Genomic DNA, 21,946 nt, shown 5'->3' with positions numbered 1-21,946 from the left:
ATAACCAATGCAGCGTGCGATGGATCGGTTTTTCTTCCGATCAGGTGCTTATAGAGCCCCTCGTGCGGTCTTCCGAACACCAGGGGCTGCGCCTACCTTCCTAAAGCTCCTATGGCTAAGTGAGAGCGATAAAGCCCTATAGTCCGATTGCCTGGTTCGTTGTGCTGAACACCTCCTTCAAAGGACCCAAAACTGGGATAAAGAGTGATCAGGTCTATCCCGAACACCCCCGTACTTCTTACGTGGGGGCAGAAGCCGACGACTGGCCAACTCTCAGGATTAATATATAAAACGGCCGCGCAGGAGGATAAACTTTTATATAGCAGGAAATAAATAACATGAATGACCTTGTTCAAAAATTACAAAGGACAACATGATTTGCATTCATGGAAATATAATGTCCTTGGTACATAGCCCCGCTGCAAGGTAGGATCTTTTCAGGACACTCTCATAATATAATTCGGGCTTGTGGTGCTCCTTCCCCTCTGGCGGTCGTTCGGTCACCAGCTTTTCAGCATCCATCTTCCCACAGTGCACCTTTGCGCGGACGAAGGCCATTCGCGCGCCCTTTATACAGACCGACCACTTGATGACATCAAGTCGAGGGCAGGCACTCACAAGCCGCTTCACGAGCCCGAAGTAGCTGCTTGGAATCGGCTCGGCGGGCCATAGCCGGATAATCAGATCCTTCATGGCTAGTTCCGCCGCCTTATGCAGTTTGATCAGCTGTTTCAGTTGATCGACAAAAGGCACCGGATAACTCGGTGCCAAATACTGCGACCAGAAGAGCTTATCCGCAGTGTTCCTTTCATCGGCTCGGTAGAATTGGGCGGCATCTGATATGCTGCGGGGCAGCTCGGCAAATACCCCTGAGAAATCCGAATTCAAAATTAGAAACATGATTTTCTCCTCAAATACTTGCTTTACATGGAAAAAGCCTTACCCGCCGCGATCTTCCTCGCCTCTTGGATCCCCTGCAGGGCGCTTTGGGTTTCCCCCCGGGCATCGCTCGTGGCCTGATGCGCGTTGGTGAGTTCGGATTCTTTCTCCATTAAACTCTGCTCCAAGGTCTCGCATTTCTTCACGGCCTCTTGCAACTCCTGCTCAGCTTCAATAACCCTGGCCTCGTGCTTCTGACGAAGAGCCTGCTCTGTGGTTGCCTTTTTCTCGGCCTCGGCCACAGCCTTCTTAAGAGCCTCGACTTCGGTCATCATCCCTAGCGCAAATCATGAAACATATTTTATCATACTGAAAATTCATTCGCAATAAACGTGAACAAGACTTGCGCATACCTTGTTTATCTCCCAACTGCATTTTCAACTAGCCAAGTTCTTCTTTGGCCCGCTCCAGACTTTGATACAGTCCGGAGACCTATGCAGTATGAGAGGCAGCAGCCGCTACACACGCCTGCTTATAACAGAAGAGAAATAGATGTCATCCAATGAGTCTTCCTGTGAACATAAATTTGATCCTCTGTCCGGTTCTTTCTTTCACTGAATAGTGTATCAGGGGCTACTATCCATACCATGACACTCTTCGAAACCTCATAAAACATACCTCAAAACATTTTATAAGGCCGGTACAGGCTTCATTCAGTCCACTCTCAGCAGACTGAATCTTCTCAATCACCGCACCCATAAGGGCACGGTGTTCATCGACGATGGAGGCGCTCTTCAACGCCACCAACAAAGCATCCGACACCTCTGGTTGGACAGAGATTGCCGGTGGAACAGGCATGCCCCCTCCAGCCGAGAGAGGCTGCCTGCTTGATTCTGGAACGGTATTGGTCTCCAGAATTGCATCCGGCTGGGAGCCGAATTCAAGATGGCCCCCGCCGTCAGCTCCCATGGGAATTTTCTCCCCCATGTGTCCGGCCCCTGAAGTTTGACCTCCAGGCGCCACCTTCATGGTCTTTCCCTCTCCTCCTTGGCCGGGGTCCCTCTGGGACGAAGCCTCGGTGTTGTTCACCTGTTTGGAGGAAGGGGCCTTCGGGGGCGTCCCGCTCTCCATAGCATCCGAGCTCAGCGAATCCTTTGATGAGGATTGTTTGGTACGGGACCTTGCCGGACTACAAAAAATATGGCTCAAGTTAAAATATTATGCCATGATGAGTCTAGACGCATAAACATACTCGGATTCAATATACTCACGAATTCACCAGGGGCTGGACCCTGGGATCCCATGCCGGGCCGCTGTCGGCGGCGGCAGTAGACTCCTCCGGAAGAGGAGCTTTTCCCCTTTTAGGCGACTCGGCCTCCAAGTGTGCGGAGGCCATCCTCTTCTTTCTTCCCCCTGTAGGGGATTCATCTTCCTCCTCCTCGTCCTCTTCGGAGATGGAATGGGCATCAGAGCCTTCGGATATTGTGTCCGAAGTGCCGCGGCGACGAAGGCCGCCCCGGGTCTTTTGGCCTCCTTCTCGGCCGTCTTCTTTGGCACCTTGTAAGGCGCCGGGACCAGCATCTTCGTCAGAAGGGGGACGGCCGGTTCTTCGGGTAGTGGGGCCGGACAATGGATCCGCTCTGCCTTCTTCGTCCAGCCCTAGGAGGGTTGTAGAAAAGACATTAGGCGCTTCCTTTGGGTTATGCGGATAAAAAGTATGATGACTTGCCGAACTTGTAGGGCGGGACAGTTGGTACCCACGGTCTTCGGCGGAGTCTGGCCATGATTTGCTAGACTTGAAAAGCACCTTCCAGATGTCTTTGTGCGAGGAGCCGAAAAGCTCTCGCAGGGTTTGGTGCTTGGCCGGATCGAATTCCCATAGATTGCAAGTCCGGTGTTGACAAGGCAGGATCCGGCGAACTAGCATCACCTGGACTACATTGACAAGTTCAATGTTCTTGTCTCCCATATCTTTAACGCGAGTCTGGAGCACCGACAATTCGTCGGACGAAGACCAGTTCAAGCCCTTCTTGACCCAGGATGTAAGCCGCAGAGGGGCTCCGGATCGAAACTCGGGAGTAGCGGCCCATTCCGTGCCGCGCGGCTCGGTGATGTAAAACCACTGCTGTTGCCACTCCTTGACGGAATCGTCAAAGGTGCCTGTTGGCCATGTGACGTTGGGCATCTTGCTCACCATAGCGCCCCCGCACTCGGCGTGCTCGCCACCCACTACCTTGGGCTTCACATTAAAAAACTTCAGCCATAAGCCAAAGTGTGGCGAGATGCGGAGAAAAGCCTCGCACACGACAATGAATGTTGAGATGTTGAGGAAGGAATTAGGGAACAGATCGTGAAGATCGATCCCATAATAACACATGATGTCGCGAATGAACGGGTGGAGGGGAAACCCTAGCCCACGGACGAAGTGAGGGAGGAATACGACTCTCTCGTGGGGTTCCGGAGTAGGGACGATCTGTCCCGCCGTCGGGAGACGGTGGCTGATTTTCTTGGCTAGATACCCGGCCTCCCGAAGCTTTTTGATATCCTTCTCCCGGACGGTAGAGGCCATCCACTTGCCTCCTGCTCCAGATCCGGACATTTTCGGAAGGCCTTTGTGGGCAGAGAAGATGAACGCTTGGGCGCTAGAGCTCGAGCGAAGGGGAATGGATCAAGAAGAAGAAAGCATGGGTGCGAAAGGGAGTCCTTATCCCCTTATAAAGGCAGCAGGGATTCTGCGCCTCACCACTTGCCTGGTAAACCCTCTTATTCCCCAAGCGCCATAATTGATGGCGCGATTGGGTTACCCACACCCGTATTGATGAGAATCCCGTGATAAGAGGAACACGATCTCTGCTTCGACAAGACGTGCCAATAAAACCGCCTCGCAACACGTGCAGTGGCAGGCTGGGAAAAACGGTTCGTCATGACCAGACCACGGCAGAACATCACGCTATGAAAAGTTTTCAGCAGATTAAGATTTGTGAAAATATTATACTCTCTACGGTGGTATGTGGAATTTATTTTACAGAGCCGGACACGATCCTTGTGTTCAAAATCTTCTATGAAGTATTCGGAGGAAGAACCCGCCTTGCAATGCCGAAGACAATCTGCGCGCCGGACTCATCGTCATTGAAGCCTGGTTCAGGGGCTACCGAGGGAGTCCTGGATTAGGGGGTCCTCGGACAGCCAGATTATATACTTTAGCCGGACTGTTGGACTATGAAGATACAAGACTCAAGACTTTGTCCCGTGTCCGGATGGGACTCTCCTTTGCGTGGAAGGCAAGCTTGGCAATACGGATATGTAGATCTCCTCCCTTGTAACCGACTCTGTGTAACCCTAGCCCCTCCCGTGTCTATATAAACCGGAGGGTTTAGTCCGTAGGACAACAACAATCATAATCATAGGCTAGCTTCTAGGGTTTAGCCTCTACGATCTCGTGGTAGATCAACTCTTGTAATACTCATATCATCAAGATCAATCAAGCAGGAAGTAGGGTATTACCTCCATCGAGAGGGCCCGGACCTAGGTAAACATTGTGTCCCCCGCCTCCTGTTACCATCCGCCTTAGACGCACAGTTTGGGACCCCTACCCGAGATCCGCCGGTTTTGACACCGACAGCAGGTATCGTTATTTTCTGACCTTCACAGATGATTTGAGCAGATATGGGTATATCTACTTGATGAAACATAAGTCTGAAACATTTGAAAAGTTCAAAGAATTTCAGAGTGAAGTGGAAAATCATCGTAACAAGAAAATAAAGTTTCTACGATCTGATCGTGGAGGTGAATATTTGAGTTATGAGTTTGGTCTTCATTTTAAGCAATGTGGAATAGTTTCACAACTCACGCCACCTGGAACACCACAACATAATGGTGTGTCCGAACATCGTAACCGTACTTTATTAGATATGGTGCGATCTATGATGTCTCTTACTGATTTACCGCTATCGTTTTGGGGTTATGCTTTAGAGACGGCTACATTCACGTTAAATAGGGCACCAACTAAATCCATTGAGACGACACCATATGAACTGTGGTTTGGAAAGAAACCTAAGCTGTCGTTTCTTAAAGTTTGGGGCTGCAATGCTTATGTGAAAAAGCTTCAACCTGATAAGCTCAAACCCAAATCGGAGAAATGTGTTTTCATAGGATACCCAAAGGAGACTGTTGGGTACACCTTCTATCACAGATCGAAGGCAAGATATTCGTTGCTAAGAATGGATCCTTTCTAGAGAAGGAGTTTCTCTCGAAAGAAGTGAGTGGGAGGAAAGTAGAACTTGATGAGGTAATTGTACCTTCTCCCGAATTGGAAAGTAGTACATCACTGAAATCAGTTCCATTGATTCCTACACTAATCAGCGAGGAAGCTAATGATGATGATCATGAAGCTTCAGATCAAGTTACCACTGAACCTCGTAGGTCAACCAGAGTACGGTCTGCACCAGAGTGGTATGGTAATCCTGTTTTGGAGGTCATGTTACTTGACCATGACGAACCTACGAACTATGAGGAAGCGATGATGAGCCCAGATTCCGCGAAATGGCTTGAGGCCATGAAATCTGAGATGGGATCCATGTATGAGAACAAAGTGTGGACTTTGGTTGACTTGCTCGATGACCGGCAAGCCATAGAGAATAAATGGATCTTCAAGAAGAAGACTGATGCTGACGGTAATGTTACTGTCTACAAAGCATGACTTGTTGCGAAAGGTTTTCGACTAGTTCAAGGAGTTGACTACGATGAGACCTTCTCACCCGTAGTGATGCTTAGGTCTGTCCGAATCATGTTAGCAATTGCCACATTTTATGATTATGAAATTTGGCAAATGGATGTCAAAACTGCATTCCTTAATGGATATCTTAAAGAAGAGTTGTATATGATGCAACCAGAAGGTTTTGTCGATCCTAAAGGTGCTGACAAAGTGTGCAAGCTCCGGCGATCCATTTATGGATTGGTGCAAGCCTCTCGGAGTTGGAATATACGCTTTGATAGTGTGATCAAAGCATATGGTTTTTTACAGACTTTTGGAGAAGCCTGTATTTACAAGAAAGTGAGTGGGAGCTCTGTAGCATTTCTGATATTATATGTGGATGACATATTGTTGATCGTAAATGATATAGAATTTCTGGATAGCATAAAAGGATACTTGAATAAGAATTTTTCAATGAAAGACCTCGGTGAAGCTGCTTATATATTGGGCATCAAGATCTATAGAGATAGATCAAGAAACTTAATTGGACTTTCACAAAGCACATACCTTGGTAAAGTTTTGAAGAAGTTCAAAATGGATTAGTCAAAGAAAGATGAAGGTCATTCCCTATGCCTCAGCCATAGGTTCTATCATGTATGCAATGCTGTGTACCAGACCTGATGTGTGCCTTGCTATAAGTTTAGCAGGGAGGTACCAAAGTAATCCAGGAGTGGATCACTGGACAGTGGTCAAGAACATCCTAAAATACCTGAAAAGGACTAAGGATATGTTTCTCGTTTATGGAGGTGACAGAGAGCTCATCGTCAATGGTTACGTCGATGCAAGCTTTGACACTGATCCGGATGATTCTAAGTCACAAATCGGATAGGTATTTATATTGAATGGTGGAGCTGTCAGTTGGTGCAGTTCCAAACAGAGCGTCGTGGCAGGATCTACGTGTGAAGCGGAGTACATAGCTGCTTCGGAAGCAGCAAATGAAGGAGTCTGGATGAAAGAGTTCATATCCGATCTAGGTGTAATACCTAGTGCATCGGGTCCAATGAAAATCTTTTGTGACAATACTGGAGCAATAGCCTTGGCGAAGGAATCTAGATTTCACAAGAGAACCAAACACATCAAGACACGCTTCAATTCCATCCGCGATCAAGTCAAGGAGAGAGACATAGAGATTTGCAAAATACATATGGATGTGAATGTTGCAAACCCGTTGACTAAGACTCTTCCACGAGCAAAACATGATCAACACCAAGACTCCATGGGTGTTAGAATCATTACTATGTAATCTAGATTATTGACTCTAGTGCAAGTGGGAGACTGAAGGAAATATGCCCTAGAGGCAATAACAAAGTTGTTATTTATATTTCCTTATATCATGATAAATGTTTATTATTCATGCTAGAATTGTATTAACCGGAAACTTAGTACATGTGTGAATACATAGACAAAACAGAGTGTCCCTAGAATGCCTCTACTTGACTAGCTCGTTAATCAAAGATGGCTAAGTTTCCTAGCCATAGACATGTGTTGTCATTTGATGAACAAGATCACATCATTAGAGAATGATGTGATGGACAAGACCCATCTGTTAGCTTAGCATAATGATCGTTTAGTTTTATTGCTATTGCTTTCTTCATGACTTATACATGTTCCTCTAACTATGAGATTATGCAACTCCCGAATACCTGAGGAACACTTTGTGTGCTATCAAACTTCACAACGTAACTGGGTGATTATAAAGATGCTCTACAGGTGTCTCCGATGGTGTTTGTTGAGTTGGCATAGATCGACATTAGGATTTGTCACTCCGAGTATCGGAGAGGTATCTCTGGGCACTCTCGGTAATGCACATCACTATAAGCCTTGCAAGAAATGTGACTAATGAGTTAGTTACGGGATGATGCATTACGGAACGAGTAAAGAGACTTGCCGGTAACGAGATTGAACTAGGTATGAGGATACCGATGATCGAATCTCAGGCAAGTAACATACCGGCGACAAAGGGAATGACGTATGTTGTTATGCGGTTTGACCGATAAAGATCTTCATAGAATATGTAGGAGCCAATATGAGCATCCAGGTTCCTCTATTGGTCATTGACCAGAGATGTGTCTTGGTCATGTCTACATAGTTCTCGAACCCATAGGGACCGCACGCTTACCGTTTGATGATGATTTGTATTATGAGTTATGTGATTTGATGACCGAAGTTTTTTTGGAGTCCCGGATGAGATCACGGACATGACGAGGAGTATCAAAATGGTCGAGAGGTAAATATTCATATATTGGAAGGTTATATTCGGACATCGGAATGGTTCCGAGTGATTCGGGTATTTTTTCGAAGTACCGAGGGGTTACTGGAACCCCCGGGGAAGTTAATGGGCCTTAGTGGGCTTTAGTGGAGAGAGGGAAGAAGGGCCACGAGGTGGCGCGCGCCTCCCCCACGCCCAAACCGAATTGGACAAGGGGTGGGGGCGCGTCCCCCTCCTTCCTTCTCCTTCTCCCCTCCTTCCTTTCCCTCCGGTGGAAGAAAGGAAAAGGGGGGAATCCTACTTGGACTAGGAGTCCAAGTAGGACCCCCCCTTTGGCGCGCTCCTCCTGGCCGCCGGCCTCTCTCCCTCCCTCCTTTATATACGTGGCCAGGGGGCACCCCAAAGCACAACAAACAATCTCTTAGCCATGTGTGGTGCCCTCCTCCACAGTTTAACACCTCGGTCATATCGTCATAGTGCTTAGGCGAAGCCCTGTGCCGGTAACTTCATCATCACTGTCGCCACGCCGTCGGGCTGACGGAACTCTCCCTCGTCCTCAGCTGGATCAAGAGCTCGAGGGACGTCATCGCGCTGAACGTGTGCAGAACACGGAGGTGCGTACGTTTGGTACTTGGATCGGTTGGATCATGAAGACGTTCGACCACACCAACCGCGTTATTAAACGCTTCCACTTTCGGTCTACGAGGGTACGTGGACACACTCTCCCCGCTCGTTGCTATGCTTCTCCTAGATAGATCTTGCGTGGTCGTTGGAAATTATTTGAATTACTATGTTCCCTAACATGTATCCCGCGTCAAGCCGTATCTGATCTATGCACACAACTGGGAGCATATTTTTCCGCGGCTTTCCACGAAACCATTTTGAGACCACACCATATTACCAAACAATCTACGAGTAATTACCTAATGTTGTGATTTCTAAAGAGAATGTATGAGAAAGTTAGATACACCTAATCAACATAGGAATTTGATCATCCAAACATCATTAAACAAAAGAACATCAAGTCAATGCTCTTGGAACCATCTCGATACGAGCAATGAGGCATGCTACAAATCGACCCAATTAGCGGCACACAAGCTAGTACTCAATGCACACACTCAAAATGGAAAGTAAAGTCAACACAAATCGAACTAATATACCAACCTAGGAAAAGAAATTGACCAACCCAGCAAAGAACGAGTGTTACAGACCCGCTGATCGGGGATAAAACTTACTAGAAGAAATGAATGCTACAACTAATCTTCTCTGAATCCTCCATTCTCTCTGGCCCACCTGCATTGACCATAATTGTACTCCACTTAGCAAACGTGTACCCACAATCAACATGCATCATGTGAATATTCAACGACCAGATGCCACAGAAAACACAATCACCACATGACTCCAAATCCTCTCTCTCAACACTTACTTATATTACATGTTCATTGTCTCATCATACACTTTTTAGTGATTTTGCTTTGTTGTTACATTTATCAAAATTAATGACAAAACCATGTTGGTTATATAACCTATCATATATCGTACAAATCTAATGTATCATATATTATACAATTCTAATGTACAACATTGTGATAATTTTGCACCATGTCTCTACTTTCCGTTTCATGAAATCCCCTTGAAAGACATATTGTTAAAGATTGGAGGAAACAAATAAAAAAATCACTTGCTTCCATGATTAGTTTTTACAATCTAATTAGACGAACCTTAGGCATAAGTATGGGTTCACTTCTATTTCAATGTTCTTCTTTTATATTTGCAAAAAACTCTATGGCATAAGCCTAAACTAGATTATTGCTATATGTATGTTTAGATGTCTATTTTAGTAACCATAACTACCTTGGTTGTGAGATCGAAAGTGTATTTCCAAGTATCTTGATACCGAATCTCAAGGGCACTATTAATTATCTTAGGTGCAAGTAAATAGAAAATTGTAAGATACATCGATTGGAGGACAAATCCTCATAGACACTTTTCCCAAACTTGGGCAACATGGTCATGCTCAAGTTGTTTACAGTTGATGATAAGATTCCTTAATTGTACCATTTAAGTATGAGGATAATATTTACTAATGAAAGCATCCTTACATTTAGTACAAGAATCAATATTATTTCTAAGCAAAGGTAGAAACCATTCTTTAGCTTTTGCTCGTAATGAAAATGGGAAAACTTTTAACTTAACCACATCATCATCTACTTTAATTTTTGCACATCACATAGATCAACAAAATTCTTAGATGAGAAGCAACATCTTCATTATAAGAACCAGATAATTGTTCTTTCATTACCAAATTCAACAAAGCAGGTTTGATTTCATAAGATATAGCACTAGTGTTTGGTGGAGCAATTGGTGTACTAATGAAATCGTTGTTACTACCACTAGTGAAACTTTCACTGATTTTTTCCAGGTTTTCTTGAGCTAGATGAAATTGATTTTCCTTAAAACCCAAAAACATACAGAAAACAGTAACTCACATTGGACACTGAATTAATAGTTTAGTTCAAAAGATAATATAAATTGATGCCAAAACTATGTCAAATGATATAAACATGACATGAAACAATAAAAAGTTACAGTTACATTTGAGACATATCATACGCGGATTCAAAACTCGATGTCCCGGCGTGGAATCCTCGAAGTTGGGAACATGCTCCTCCATACTCTCCGTTTCTTCAACAACCGCCATCATTATTACCGTTTCATCCCTCTCATCATCAGCAGATGGAGACTAACCCATGAACTCGTTGTAGAAGTACTCATCTTCTGAATCCATCATGTTTCATTGAAAGTAGACAACCAAAACATAAAAATATATGCATTGTGGCATTTAACCGAGCACTTGTCGTGTGTTGTGTCTGGCATGAACATCGTCCCTTGGGGCGGAGGGCGGATCCGATGAGGACGGCTGGCGGAGACACGGCAGAGGTCCTGATAGTTTTGTTTACATTGCCCAATCGGCAAAAGTAGAACGACACCTGGATGAAAATGTTGGGGAACTTAGAGCAACTCCAATGGGTGGACCCATTTCGTCTGCGCATGTCCATTTGGGTCCGTGCGGACAAAAAACACTGCCCACCACGCTGATCCATTTTTATTTTTTGCCCACTTTGTGTCCGCACAGACCCATTTTCAGATGCAAATTTGGGTTGCATTTGGGTCCGAGGCGGACACAAAGCCAGCGCTCTTTGCGTCCTTCTCGTCCGCTGCATGCGAGGCTGGCCCACCTGGCACAGACTCACCACCTCCCACCTCTCTCCTCCTTTTTCTCTGGCCAGCCCACGAGCCCCCGTACCCCCACGCCGGCAGCCGGCCTCGCCTCGCCTCCCCTCCCCTGCGCCCGGTCGTCGCAGCTGCTCGAGCCGGAGCGCCACCGCGCCCCGCGCCGCGCCCAGCCGGCGCTCCTACCCGCGCTCGCCCAGCTGCTCCTGGTCGCGCGCCCGGCCGTGCCCACTCCCGTGCCTGGTTCGGAGCAGGCCGTAGACGCCGCAGCTCCAGGCGTTGACGCGCTCGCCCCGCGCCACGCGTGCTTGTCGTCCTTGCCGTCCTCGCACAACCGCATGCTAGGTGCTGCTATGCTAGCCAGCCAGTGCGGCGGGCGAGGCGAGCTGCCGCGGCGAGCGGGGTGAGCTAGCGCGGCGTCGGGGGCGAGCGTGCTGCTCCGGCCGTGCTGGTGCTGCTATGGATGCGGCTGGAGTTGCCATCCGACGACCTCCGTGCTCCGCGGCGTCCTCCTGCGCATGCGCCTGCTAGGTGTTTGACAAAATGCCGGAAGCGGACATCTCACAACTACGGCAGCACCGCGTTGGGTGCATATACCGACCCAAATCAAAAAGCAGATAAAGGTGTCCACTCGGCCGACCCAACGACAAAAAAAGGACAAACCGCGCGTCCGTTTGAGTCGGCCCGTTGGAGTTGCTCTTATAACGTACTCAAAGTGGATGTTTTTTTTTTTTGAACTTACTCAAAGTGGATGTTAGTAAAACTGAACAGTCAGTCGCCACCCTCAAAAGGAAAAAAAAGAAAAAAAAGAACAGTCAGTCGCCCTCTACCGTCGACGTCACGGGCCACCCAACTAGCCCGAGCGAGGATGCCTGAATCGGCCACCCGGTGACGACGTAGCTGGCCGTTAGCACATTCACCGTGCGCATGGCTATTGTACGTGTCGTGTCCCGGCACCAGTCAACCGGCGGAAAAGAGGACATGCGAGCAAACAAATTCAGCAAAACTTTGTACTCATTGTCGAATATTTACATGAGCAATTGGGCATTGCGCCTAACAATCATAGCAATCGTTGTCGGAAACTTCCACAATCGCCTGCGCATGCAGGAGTGTGCTGTACCGGCAGCAATGGCATGCTTCGCCGCGAGACGGACTCACACGATGACAACGGTGATGACCGTGTTCGTGTCTGCCGCCTTCGCGGGCGCGCCATCGATGACCGGCTGCCGGCACGTGGGACAGGAGCCGTGCGACACCAGCCAGGCGTCGACGCAGCGGACGTGGAAGCCGTGCCCGCAGAGCGGCAGCACGCGCACCTTCTCGCCGTCCACGAACTCGCTCAGGCATATGGCGCACACGTCGTCGATGTCCTCCCCGGAGCCGTACACCTCCACGGGGAGGATCCTCAGGACGCGCCTTTTGATGCCGCTGCCGCTGCAGGCCACCCGCGCCGACGCCCGACCCTCGCCGGCAGCGGCCGCGGCCCCGCGCCAGACGCGCCGGAGCGCGCACCGCACCATTAAGTTGAGGCCGATGACGAGGAGCAGCGCGAAGAAGAGCGCGGCAAGGATGATCACCACGTTGGTCTCGACAGCCGAGTCTGCCCCCGCCCCCGCGGGCGCCGCCGCGCCTCCGCTGCCTCCGTAGGCAACGCTCGACGCCGGCGCCTCCGAATCAGGACGACCCATGGTTGATGAAGTTATATAATCTGAGAGATGCCCACCGAGCAGGATCGAGCAGAGTTCACCCGGCCTCCTCTGTTTCAAGCTATTCGAACTGGATTTTGATGCCTGTGCTAGCCGCTATCCGTGTCTGTCTGTCGTTCTCTGCTCCGCTCGTGGGGTATATATAGGGGCGGCCGCTGCGCGAGTGTAGTTTGTTGGATAACACTCGTGGGGTATATATAGGGGCATTGGGTAAAGTTCAGGAATCCTATCTATCTGCTAGTGAAAGCTCACGCCGACGACTGTCAAGTGGCACGACTGTGGGTAGTGCTGTAGTACGTGGTGCCCGTCCCCACTCCCGTGTCAAAAGTATAGGTATTACGTTGTACCGGGCTTTGTTACACCTATGAAGGGATTATCACGTTCTCTACGTAATTGTTGATATGGCAGCTTTTAATTTGTCACTAGTGGTTGGGGCGCATCACTGATGCGCCGCCTGAGAGAAAGTTGGGGTGGTGCCAGGTGAGATGCGCCCCTTTCACATCTGCTAGTGAAGTCATATCAAACTATATAAAATAGTCATATCAAACTGGATGAAGTCCATGTATAAAATTGAAATATATACCAAATGGAAACTAGATGTAGGAAATATCAATGAAGATGGAAGAAAATAGGAAATATATGACAACTTAATGAAGTTATACGATTGTTATATTCCATTGATAAATGATGGAAACTTGTTTTATTAAGATGTAAGCTTTTCTGGCCTAAATGTTTTTGTGTACATTAAGTTCTAGGAGCTTGAGAAAAACTATGAAGTCAGACAAAAGAACTATGAGACCAATAAATAGCCCATTTTATATCGGGTATCATCTTCCATACAAATGTGAAACTACAAACTATATGTCAAAGGTGATCCCTGTAAATAATGGGAAATTCTAAAGTAGCACAAATGGTTACAACACAAACATATCTACGGATAGTACTTTTTAAATAGAAGAAGAAGTTGTTGTTCGAAGCCAATATATTTTCGTTGGAGAAAATACTCCCATTTTGAAAATATTTTGTATAAATTTCATCCACAAAGCAACTTAACCTGTAACTCGTTTATGAACATGTACATATAGAAATTATGAGAAGTATGACACTAATCTTTTTGCTGATATATGTGATGCACAATTTTGACTACCAATTTTCTAGGAGTCATATATCTTAAAGTGTACACATATAATATGATTGACATAAATATGGTACTTTTAAGAACGCAATACTATATGGAACACGATAATATAACAATGTCCACCATGCTTAATGTCTTCCCAAGAATAGATAGGCTGAACTATAGAAAATACTTTTGTTAGTAGATTTGGTAAATTTAAATATTTTTTAATAATAAGCTAAAATAATAAATGCAATCTAGAATCTATGTAATCTCAAATTATATAAGGAGTTTAATATTAAAATATGACATATAGTAAATGGACATTCACGACCACTTAGCTAGTTATTTTTAATAATATTACAACTGTGTGCATGGGACATTGCCATCACAACTCCAAAGTCTAGAGAACCTCATCTCGTAGTGAAATCTTATGGTTGTGAGCACTAATGGCACGAGTGGTGCGTCTATGTGGTGTGCGTCCCTACGGCATTTTATAAATGAAGCAAAAAAGTACGCCCTTATCTGCTATACTACGGAAGAGTGTTAATGTGCGTTGTGCGTGTCCCCACCGTATCCAAAACAAAAAGAGCAAAAGTGTGCACTTTGTTTGCGTGGCTAGGAAAAAAATCTGCCACGATATCCTACAAGGCATCGTCCCTATGGGGAGTTTATTACCATACCTAAATGCATAAGGTGACAATGCAAGTGCTAATGCGGACAGTGAGTGATCGGTGGTTGGTGCTCTGCTTTATTTATGTTCAGTTTCTTGGTATCTTGGATATCCAAGGTTGATTGTACATTGATTAGCCGAGAGGTTTGGAGGATACTAATGAGTTATTTAAATGATCCATAACTGGGTGCATTGTCTATGCTATCGTCCCGTAAAGTTGCGCCCAGCAGAATAGCAGTATGTTGCTCTCAACGTACTTTTTAATAGCGATTTAGAAGAGGTTTGTTCTGTTGAGCATGTACCACTCGGTAATATCTTCTCTGTATAAATATATGGACTTTTTCTGTAAAATAAATAAATAAATAAATGCACCACAAAGATCTTGCTCTAAAGATATTGTTCTATTAAAAACAATTCAACACAGAATTAATACCTTCCCGTGCCAAATAGCGATATGCTCTTTAACAGTTTAACATACTTGCTTTTAAGTGCTTTAGAGCTAGAGTTGTTCAAGCGAACCTTGCCCTAAAGCTGGATCAACAAATATCTTCTTTTGTGCAAATAATACTAGCTTCTTAACGATTCATAAGAGATTTGTTTGACTTTTCTTTCAAGTAAAGATGCAACAAGCAAGCAGCACCACCCATTGGCCAACATATACACGTTGCGTTTTAGCATTTGGTGGCATCAGTGAATGGAGGCGGTGGATATGGGTCTACCATGTAGTAGATTGTGCGTTGCAGTTGCATCACATTGGCGAGATATTATTCTTATGAGACAATGTCAAGTATAGTAAGCGGTATCTTGTTATATTCGCTGGACTTTGGTGATCCTCCGCAGATAAATATGTTTTCTTCATCACAAACACAATGGCATGACAAGTCCTAGGAAGGCATAGTAAATCAATGTATTTTCAGTAAATATGTACTACCCTCCATACCTGCGCTGAGAGGCTTGAAGAAAAGAAGAGGCAATTATCTTACTAGCATAGTTGATTATTCTTACAACTAGATAATACCACGTGTGTTGCTTTGGGAATCAACTGCAACATATTTCAATGAGATTTGATTATGTGAAATATAAATAGTTAGTTTAATAACACATGAACCAAAATTAAAAATGTATACAACTTATTATATTTGATTATGTATAGTTGTAAAATATTTATTGAATATAAGTAGAATAATAGAATAAAGAAAATGGTCATGCATGGTTGCATGTGGTGGTGGCTCTTTTCCTGTGTATGGTTGCATGTTGAGGTGGGTCTTATCGCATCCATAATTGTATAGTGATGTGGCATGCTTGCATGTTGAGATAAAGAAGTTAGTCGGAATCACTCTCTTAGGTATATAAGATTTCAAGAGAGTTGTTTGACTTTTTCCCCATGAAGATACATCTAACAAATATTGTCACGCGGGTTCAGTTGTAGGATCGAAAGTAGGTCTAGAGGGGGGTGATTAGACTACTTGACCAATAAAAATCTAACATTTTCCCAATTTAAGTTGTGGGCAGATTTTAGCAATTAGCACAAGTCAAGCAATCAACCTACACATGCAATTCTAAGTGTGTAGCAGCGGAAAGTAAAACATTGCATATGAAGGTAAATGGAAGGGTTTGGAGTGTGCAAATGCAATGATGACATGAAGATTTTTGGCGTGGTTCCGATAGGTGATGCTATCGTACGTCCACGTTGATGGAGACTTCAACCCATGAAGGGTAACGGTTGCGCGAGTCCACGGAGGGCTCCACCCATGAAGGGTCCACGAAGAAGCAACCTTGTCTATCCCACCATGGCCATCTCCCACGAATGACTTGCCTCACTCGGGTATATCATCACGAAGTGGGCGATCTCCTTGCCCTTACAAACTTCTTGGTTCAACTCCACAATCTTGTCGGAGGCTCCCAAGCGACACCTAACCAATCTAGGAGACACCACTCTCCAAAAGGTAATAGATGTTGTGTTGATGATGAACTCCTTGCTCTTGTGCTTCAAATGATAGTATCCCCAACACTCAACTCTCTCTCACAGATTTGGATATGGTGGAAAGATGATTTGAGTGGAAAACAACTTTGGGAAGGCTAGAAATCAAGATTCTTGTGGTTGGATTGGTGTCTTGATCTCAACACATGAGTAGGTGGTTCTCTCTCAGAAAATGTAAGCTGGAAGTGTACGCACGTTCTGATGTCTCTCTCTCATATGGAGAAGGTGGTGGAGGGGTATATATAGCCTCCACACAAAATCCAACCATTAAACACATTTGAGCCAACTCGGTCAGACTGAATAGAAGAAGTCAGTGAGACCGATTTAGTTCAAAATATGAATGTTAGAAATCTCGTCGGGACCGACTGGAACAACTCAGTGGGACTGATGTGCTAGGGCTTAGAGCAAACATCAACTCGGTGGCACCGATTGCATCATCTCGGTTAGACCGAAGTGAAGCAATAAGGCAACAGAGCGAATGTCAAGCAAACTCGGTGGGACCGATTGCATAATTCGGTGAGACCGAAATAATGCAACAAGTCACAGAGCGTTTGCAAGGCCATCTCGGTGAGACCGAAATCCGTATCAGTGTGACCGAAGTGTCTAGGGTTTCTGGTAGTGGCGATGTCAAATGAACTCGGCGGCGCCGGATAGAAGATTTCGGTGGGGCCGAGTTTGACTTTGGGTTTTGGACATATTTAGAATGAGAAAGTGGTTGAGGGTTTTTGGAGCAATATCACTAAGCACTTTGAGCAAGTAGACCATTGCTGCCTCTTGAGCTTGCGTTGGTTTTTTCCTTGAAGAGGAAATGGTGATGTAGCAAAGTAGCGTAAGTATTTCCCTCAATTATGAGAACCAAGGTATCAATCCACTAGGAGACAATGCAACAAGCCACCGAATACCTGCACAAACAAACACCAACTTGCAACCAACGCGACAAAGGGGTTGTCAATCCCTTCACGGTTATTCGCAAAGTTCGATCTGATAGAGATGGATAAACGGTGAAGTAATTTTTTTTGTATTTTTGGTTTATGGGACGAAAAGTAAAAGATTGCAAAAGAAAGTAAATAGGAAACTAGCATTGCAGATCGGAAACTTCTATGATGGAAAATAGACCCGGGAGCCATAGGTTTCACTAGAGGCTTCTCCCGAGATAGAAAATATTACGGTGGGTGAACAAATTACTGTCGAGCAATTGATAGAAAAGCGCAAAGTTATGACGATATCTAAGGTAATGATCATGAATATAGGCATCATGTTCGTGTCAAGTAGACCGAAACAATTCTGCATCTACTACTATTACTCGACACATCGACCCTATCCAGCATGCATCTAGAGTATTAAGTTCATAAAGAACGAAGTAACGCCTTAAGCAAGATGACATGATGTAGAGGAATTAACTCAAGCAATATGATGAAAACCCCATCATTTTATCCTCGATGACAACAATACAATAAATGTCGGTTCCCCTTCTGTCACTACGATCGAGCACCGCGAGATTGAACCCAAAGCTAAACACTTCTCCCATTGCAAGAAAAACCAATCTAGTTGGCCAAACCAAATCTATAGTTTGAAGAGACTTGCAAAGATATCAAATCATGCATAAAAGAATTCAGAGGAGATTCAAATAATATTCATAGAGAAGTTGATCATAAATCCACAATTCATCGGATCTCGGCAAACACACCGCAAAAGAGTATTACATCGAATAGACCTCCAAGAACATCGAGGAGAACTTTCTATTGAGAATCAAAGAGAGAGAAGAAGCCACCTATATACTAGTATGGACCCGTAGGTCTGAGGTAAACTACTCACGCTTCATCGGAGAGGCAATGGTGTTGATGTAGAAGCCCTCCGTGATCGAATCCCCCTCCGGCAGGATGGCGGAAAAGGCCCCAAGATGGGAACCCACGGGTACAGAAGGTTGCGGTGGTAGAAAAGTGGTTTTGTGGCTCCCCTGGAAGTTTTTGGGGTATAAGAGTATAAATAGGAGGAAGATCTAGGTCAGGAAGTCACCGAGGGGCCCACAAGGTTGGGGGCGCGCCCTCCACCCTTGTGGCCGCCTCGTGCCTCTTCTGACTTGCACTCCAAGTCTCCTGGGTGTCTTCTGGTCCAAGAAAAATCATCGCGAAAGTTTTATTCCGTTTGGACTCCGTTTGGCGTTCCTTTTCTGCGAAACTCTTAAACAAGGAAAAAACAGAAACTGGCACTGGGCTCTAGGTTAATAGGTTAGTCCCAAAAATCATATAAAACAGCATATTAATGTATATAAAACATACAAAACAGATAATATAATAGCATGGAACAATAAAAAATTATAGATACGTTGGAGACGTATCAAGGATCCCCAAGCTTAATTCCTGCTCGTCCTAGAGTAGGTAAATGATAAAAACATAATTTTTGATGTGGAATGCTACCTAACATATTTATCCATGTAATTATCTTTATTGTGGCATGAATGTTCAGATCCATAAGATTTAAAATGAAAGTTTAATATTGACATAAAAACAATAATACTTCAAGCATACTAACAAAATAATTATGTCTTCTCAAAATAACATGGCCAAAGAAAGCTTATCCCTACAAAATCATATAGTCTGGCTATGCTCCGTCTTCATCACACAAAATATTCAAATCATGCACAACCCCGATGAAAAGCCAAGCAATTGTTTCATACTTTTGATGTTCTCAAACATTTTCAACTTTCACGCAATACATGAGCGTGAGCCATGGACATTGCACTATAGGTGGAATAGACAGTGGTTGTGGAGAAGACAAACAGGAGGAGATAGTCTCACATCAACTAGGTGTATCAACGGGCTATGGAGATGCCCATCAATAGATATCAATGTGAGTGAGTAGGGATTGCCATGCAACGGATGCACTAGAGCTATAAGTTTATGAAAGCTCAAATAGAAAACTAAGTGGGTGTGCATCCAACTTGCTTGCTCATGAAGACCTAGGGCGTTTGAGGAAGCCCATCGTTGGAATATACAAGCCAAGTTCTATAATAAAAAATTTCCACTAGTATATGAAAGTGATAACATAGGAGACTCTCTATCATGATGATCATGGTGCTAGTTTGAAGCACAAGTGTGGCAAAAAGGATAGTAACATTGTCCCTTCTCTCTTTTTCTCTCATTTTTTCTTTTCTCTTTCTTTTCTTTTCTCTTTTTTTGGTCCTTCTCTTTTTTTATTTGGTATTTCTCTTTTTTTATTTCCTCACATGAGACAATGCTCTAATAATGAAAATCATCACACTTCTATTTACTTACAACTCGACACTAGAAAAAAATATGACTCTATGTGAATGCCTCCGGCGGTGTACCGGGATGTGCAATGAATCAAGAGCGACATGTATAAAAAATGATGAACGGTGGCTTTGCCACAAATACGATGTCAACTACATGATCATGCAAAGCAATATGACAATGATGATGTATGTCATAATAAACAGAATGGTGGAAAGTTGCATGGCAATATATCTCGGAATGGCTATGGAAATGCCATGATAGGTAGGTATGGTGGCTGTTTTGAGGAAGGATATGTGGTGGTTTATGGTACCGGTGAAAGTTGTGAGGTACTAGAGAGGCTAGCAATGGCGCAAAGGTGAGTGTGTGTATAATCCATGGACTCAACATTAGTCATAAAGACCTCACATACTTATTCCAAAAATCTATTAGTCATCGAAACAAAGTACTATGCATGCTCCTAGGGAGATAGATTGGTAGGAAAAGACCATCGCTCGTCCCCAACCGCCACTCATAAGGAAGACAATCAAAAAACATCTCATGCTCCAACATCGTTACATAACGGTTCACCATACGTGCATGCTACGGGACTCACAAACCTTAACACAAGTATTTCTAAAATTCACAACTACTTACTAGCATGACTCTAATATCACCATCTTTATATCTCAAAACAATCATAAGGAATCAAACTTCTCATAGTATTCAATGCACTTTATATGAAAGTTTTTACTATATCCCTTTTGGATGCCTATCATACTAGGACTAATTTTATAACCAAAGAAAATTACCATCCTGTTCTAAAGACTCTCAAAATAATATAAGTGAAGTACGAGAGTTCATCAATTTCTATAAAATAAAGCCACCGTCGTGCTCTAAAAAGATATAAGTGAAGCACTAGAGCAATTTTGCCTAGCTCAAAAGATATAAGTGAAGCACATAGAGTATTCTAATAAATCACGATTCATGCGTGTCTCTCCCAAAAGTTGTGTACAGCAAGGATGATTGTGGCAAACTAAAAATCAAAGACTCAAATCATACAAGACGCTCCAAGCAAAACACATATCATGTGGTGAATGAAAATATAGCTTCAAGTAAAGTTACCAATAGACGAAGACGAAAGAGGGGATGCCTTCCTGGGGCATCCCCAAGCTTAGGATTTTTGACATCCTTGAATATTACCTAGGGGTGCCTTGGGCATCCCCAAGCTTAGGCTCTAGCCACTCCTTATTCCATAGTCCATCAAATCCTTACCCAAAACTTGAAAACTTCACAACACAAAACTCCAACAGAAAATCTCGTAAGCTCCGTTAGTATAAGAAAATAAATCACCACTTTTGGTACTGTTGTGAACTCATTCTTTATTTATATTGGTGTAATATCTACTGTATTCCAACTTTTTCATGGTTCATACCCCCCAGTACTAGCCATATATGCATCAAAATAAGCAAACAACACGCGAAAAACAGAATCTGTCAAAAACAGAACAGTCTGTAGCAATCTATAAATTTAGAATACTTTTGTAACTCTAAAAATCTTGAGAAAATAGGAAGTCCTAGATAATTTGTCTATTAATCTTCTGCAAAACTAATAAACTAAAAAGAAGTCTCCAGCTACAAATGAGAATTGTTTTCGTGAGGGCAAAAGTTCCTGTTTTTCAACAAGATCAAATCAACTATCACCGTAGGTTATCCCATAGGTCTTACTTGGCACAAACACTAATTAAAACACAAAACCACATCTGACCAGAGGCTAGATGAAATATTTATTGCTGAACAGGACCTAAAAAGCAAGAACAAAAATAAAAGTGGGTTGCCTCCCAACAAGCGCTATTGTTTAACGCCCCTAGCTAGGCATAAAAACACGAATAGATCTAAGTGTTATCATCTTTGGCATGCAATCCATAAGTGGCTCTCATAATAGATTCATAAGGCAATTTAATTTTCTTTCTAGGGAAGTGTTCCATGCCTTTCCTTAACGGACATTGAAATCTAATGTTTCCTTCTTTCATATCAATAATTGCACCAATCGTTCTAAGGAAATGTCTACCAAGAATAATAGGACATGTAGAATTGCAATCTATATCAAGAACAATGAAATCTATGGGCGCATAATTCCTATTTGCAACAATAAGAACATC

General features: G+C 44.2%; 1 protein-coding gene across 1 annotated transcript; it reads right to left on the bottom strand.

The window, feature by feature from the left end:
• Positions 1–12,074: 12,074 nt before the first annotated feature.
• Positions 12,075–13,048, bottom strand: LOC109777948 (RING-H2 finger protein ATL80-like). Its single transcript, XM_020336509.3, has one exon. The coding sequence runs from the start codon at positions 12,764–12,766 to the stop codon at positions 12,233–12,235; it is 534 nt and encodes a 177-aa protein (XP_020192098.1). The 5' UTR covers positions 12,767–13,048; the 3' UTR covers positions 12,075–12,232.
• Between the last annotated feature and the right edge of the window lie 8,898 nt (positions 13,049–21,946).

This window comes from Aegilops tauschii, chromosome 5 (assembly GCF_002575655.3).
Source record: "Aegilops tauschii subsp. strangulata cultivar AL8/78 chromosome 5, Aet v6.0, whole genome shotgun sequence".
Classification (NCBI taxonomy): domain Eukaryota; kingdom Viridiplantae; phylum Streptophyta; class Magnoliopsida; order Poales; family Poaceae; genus Aegilops; species Aegilops tauschii.
The sequence above is the reverse complement of the archived record's forward strand: the minus strand, read 5'-3'. Positions and strand labels throughout refer to the sequence as shown.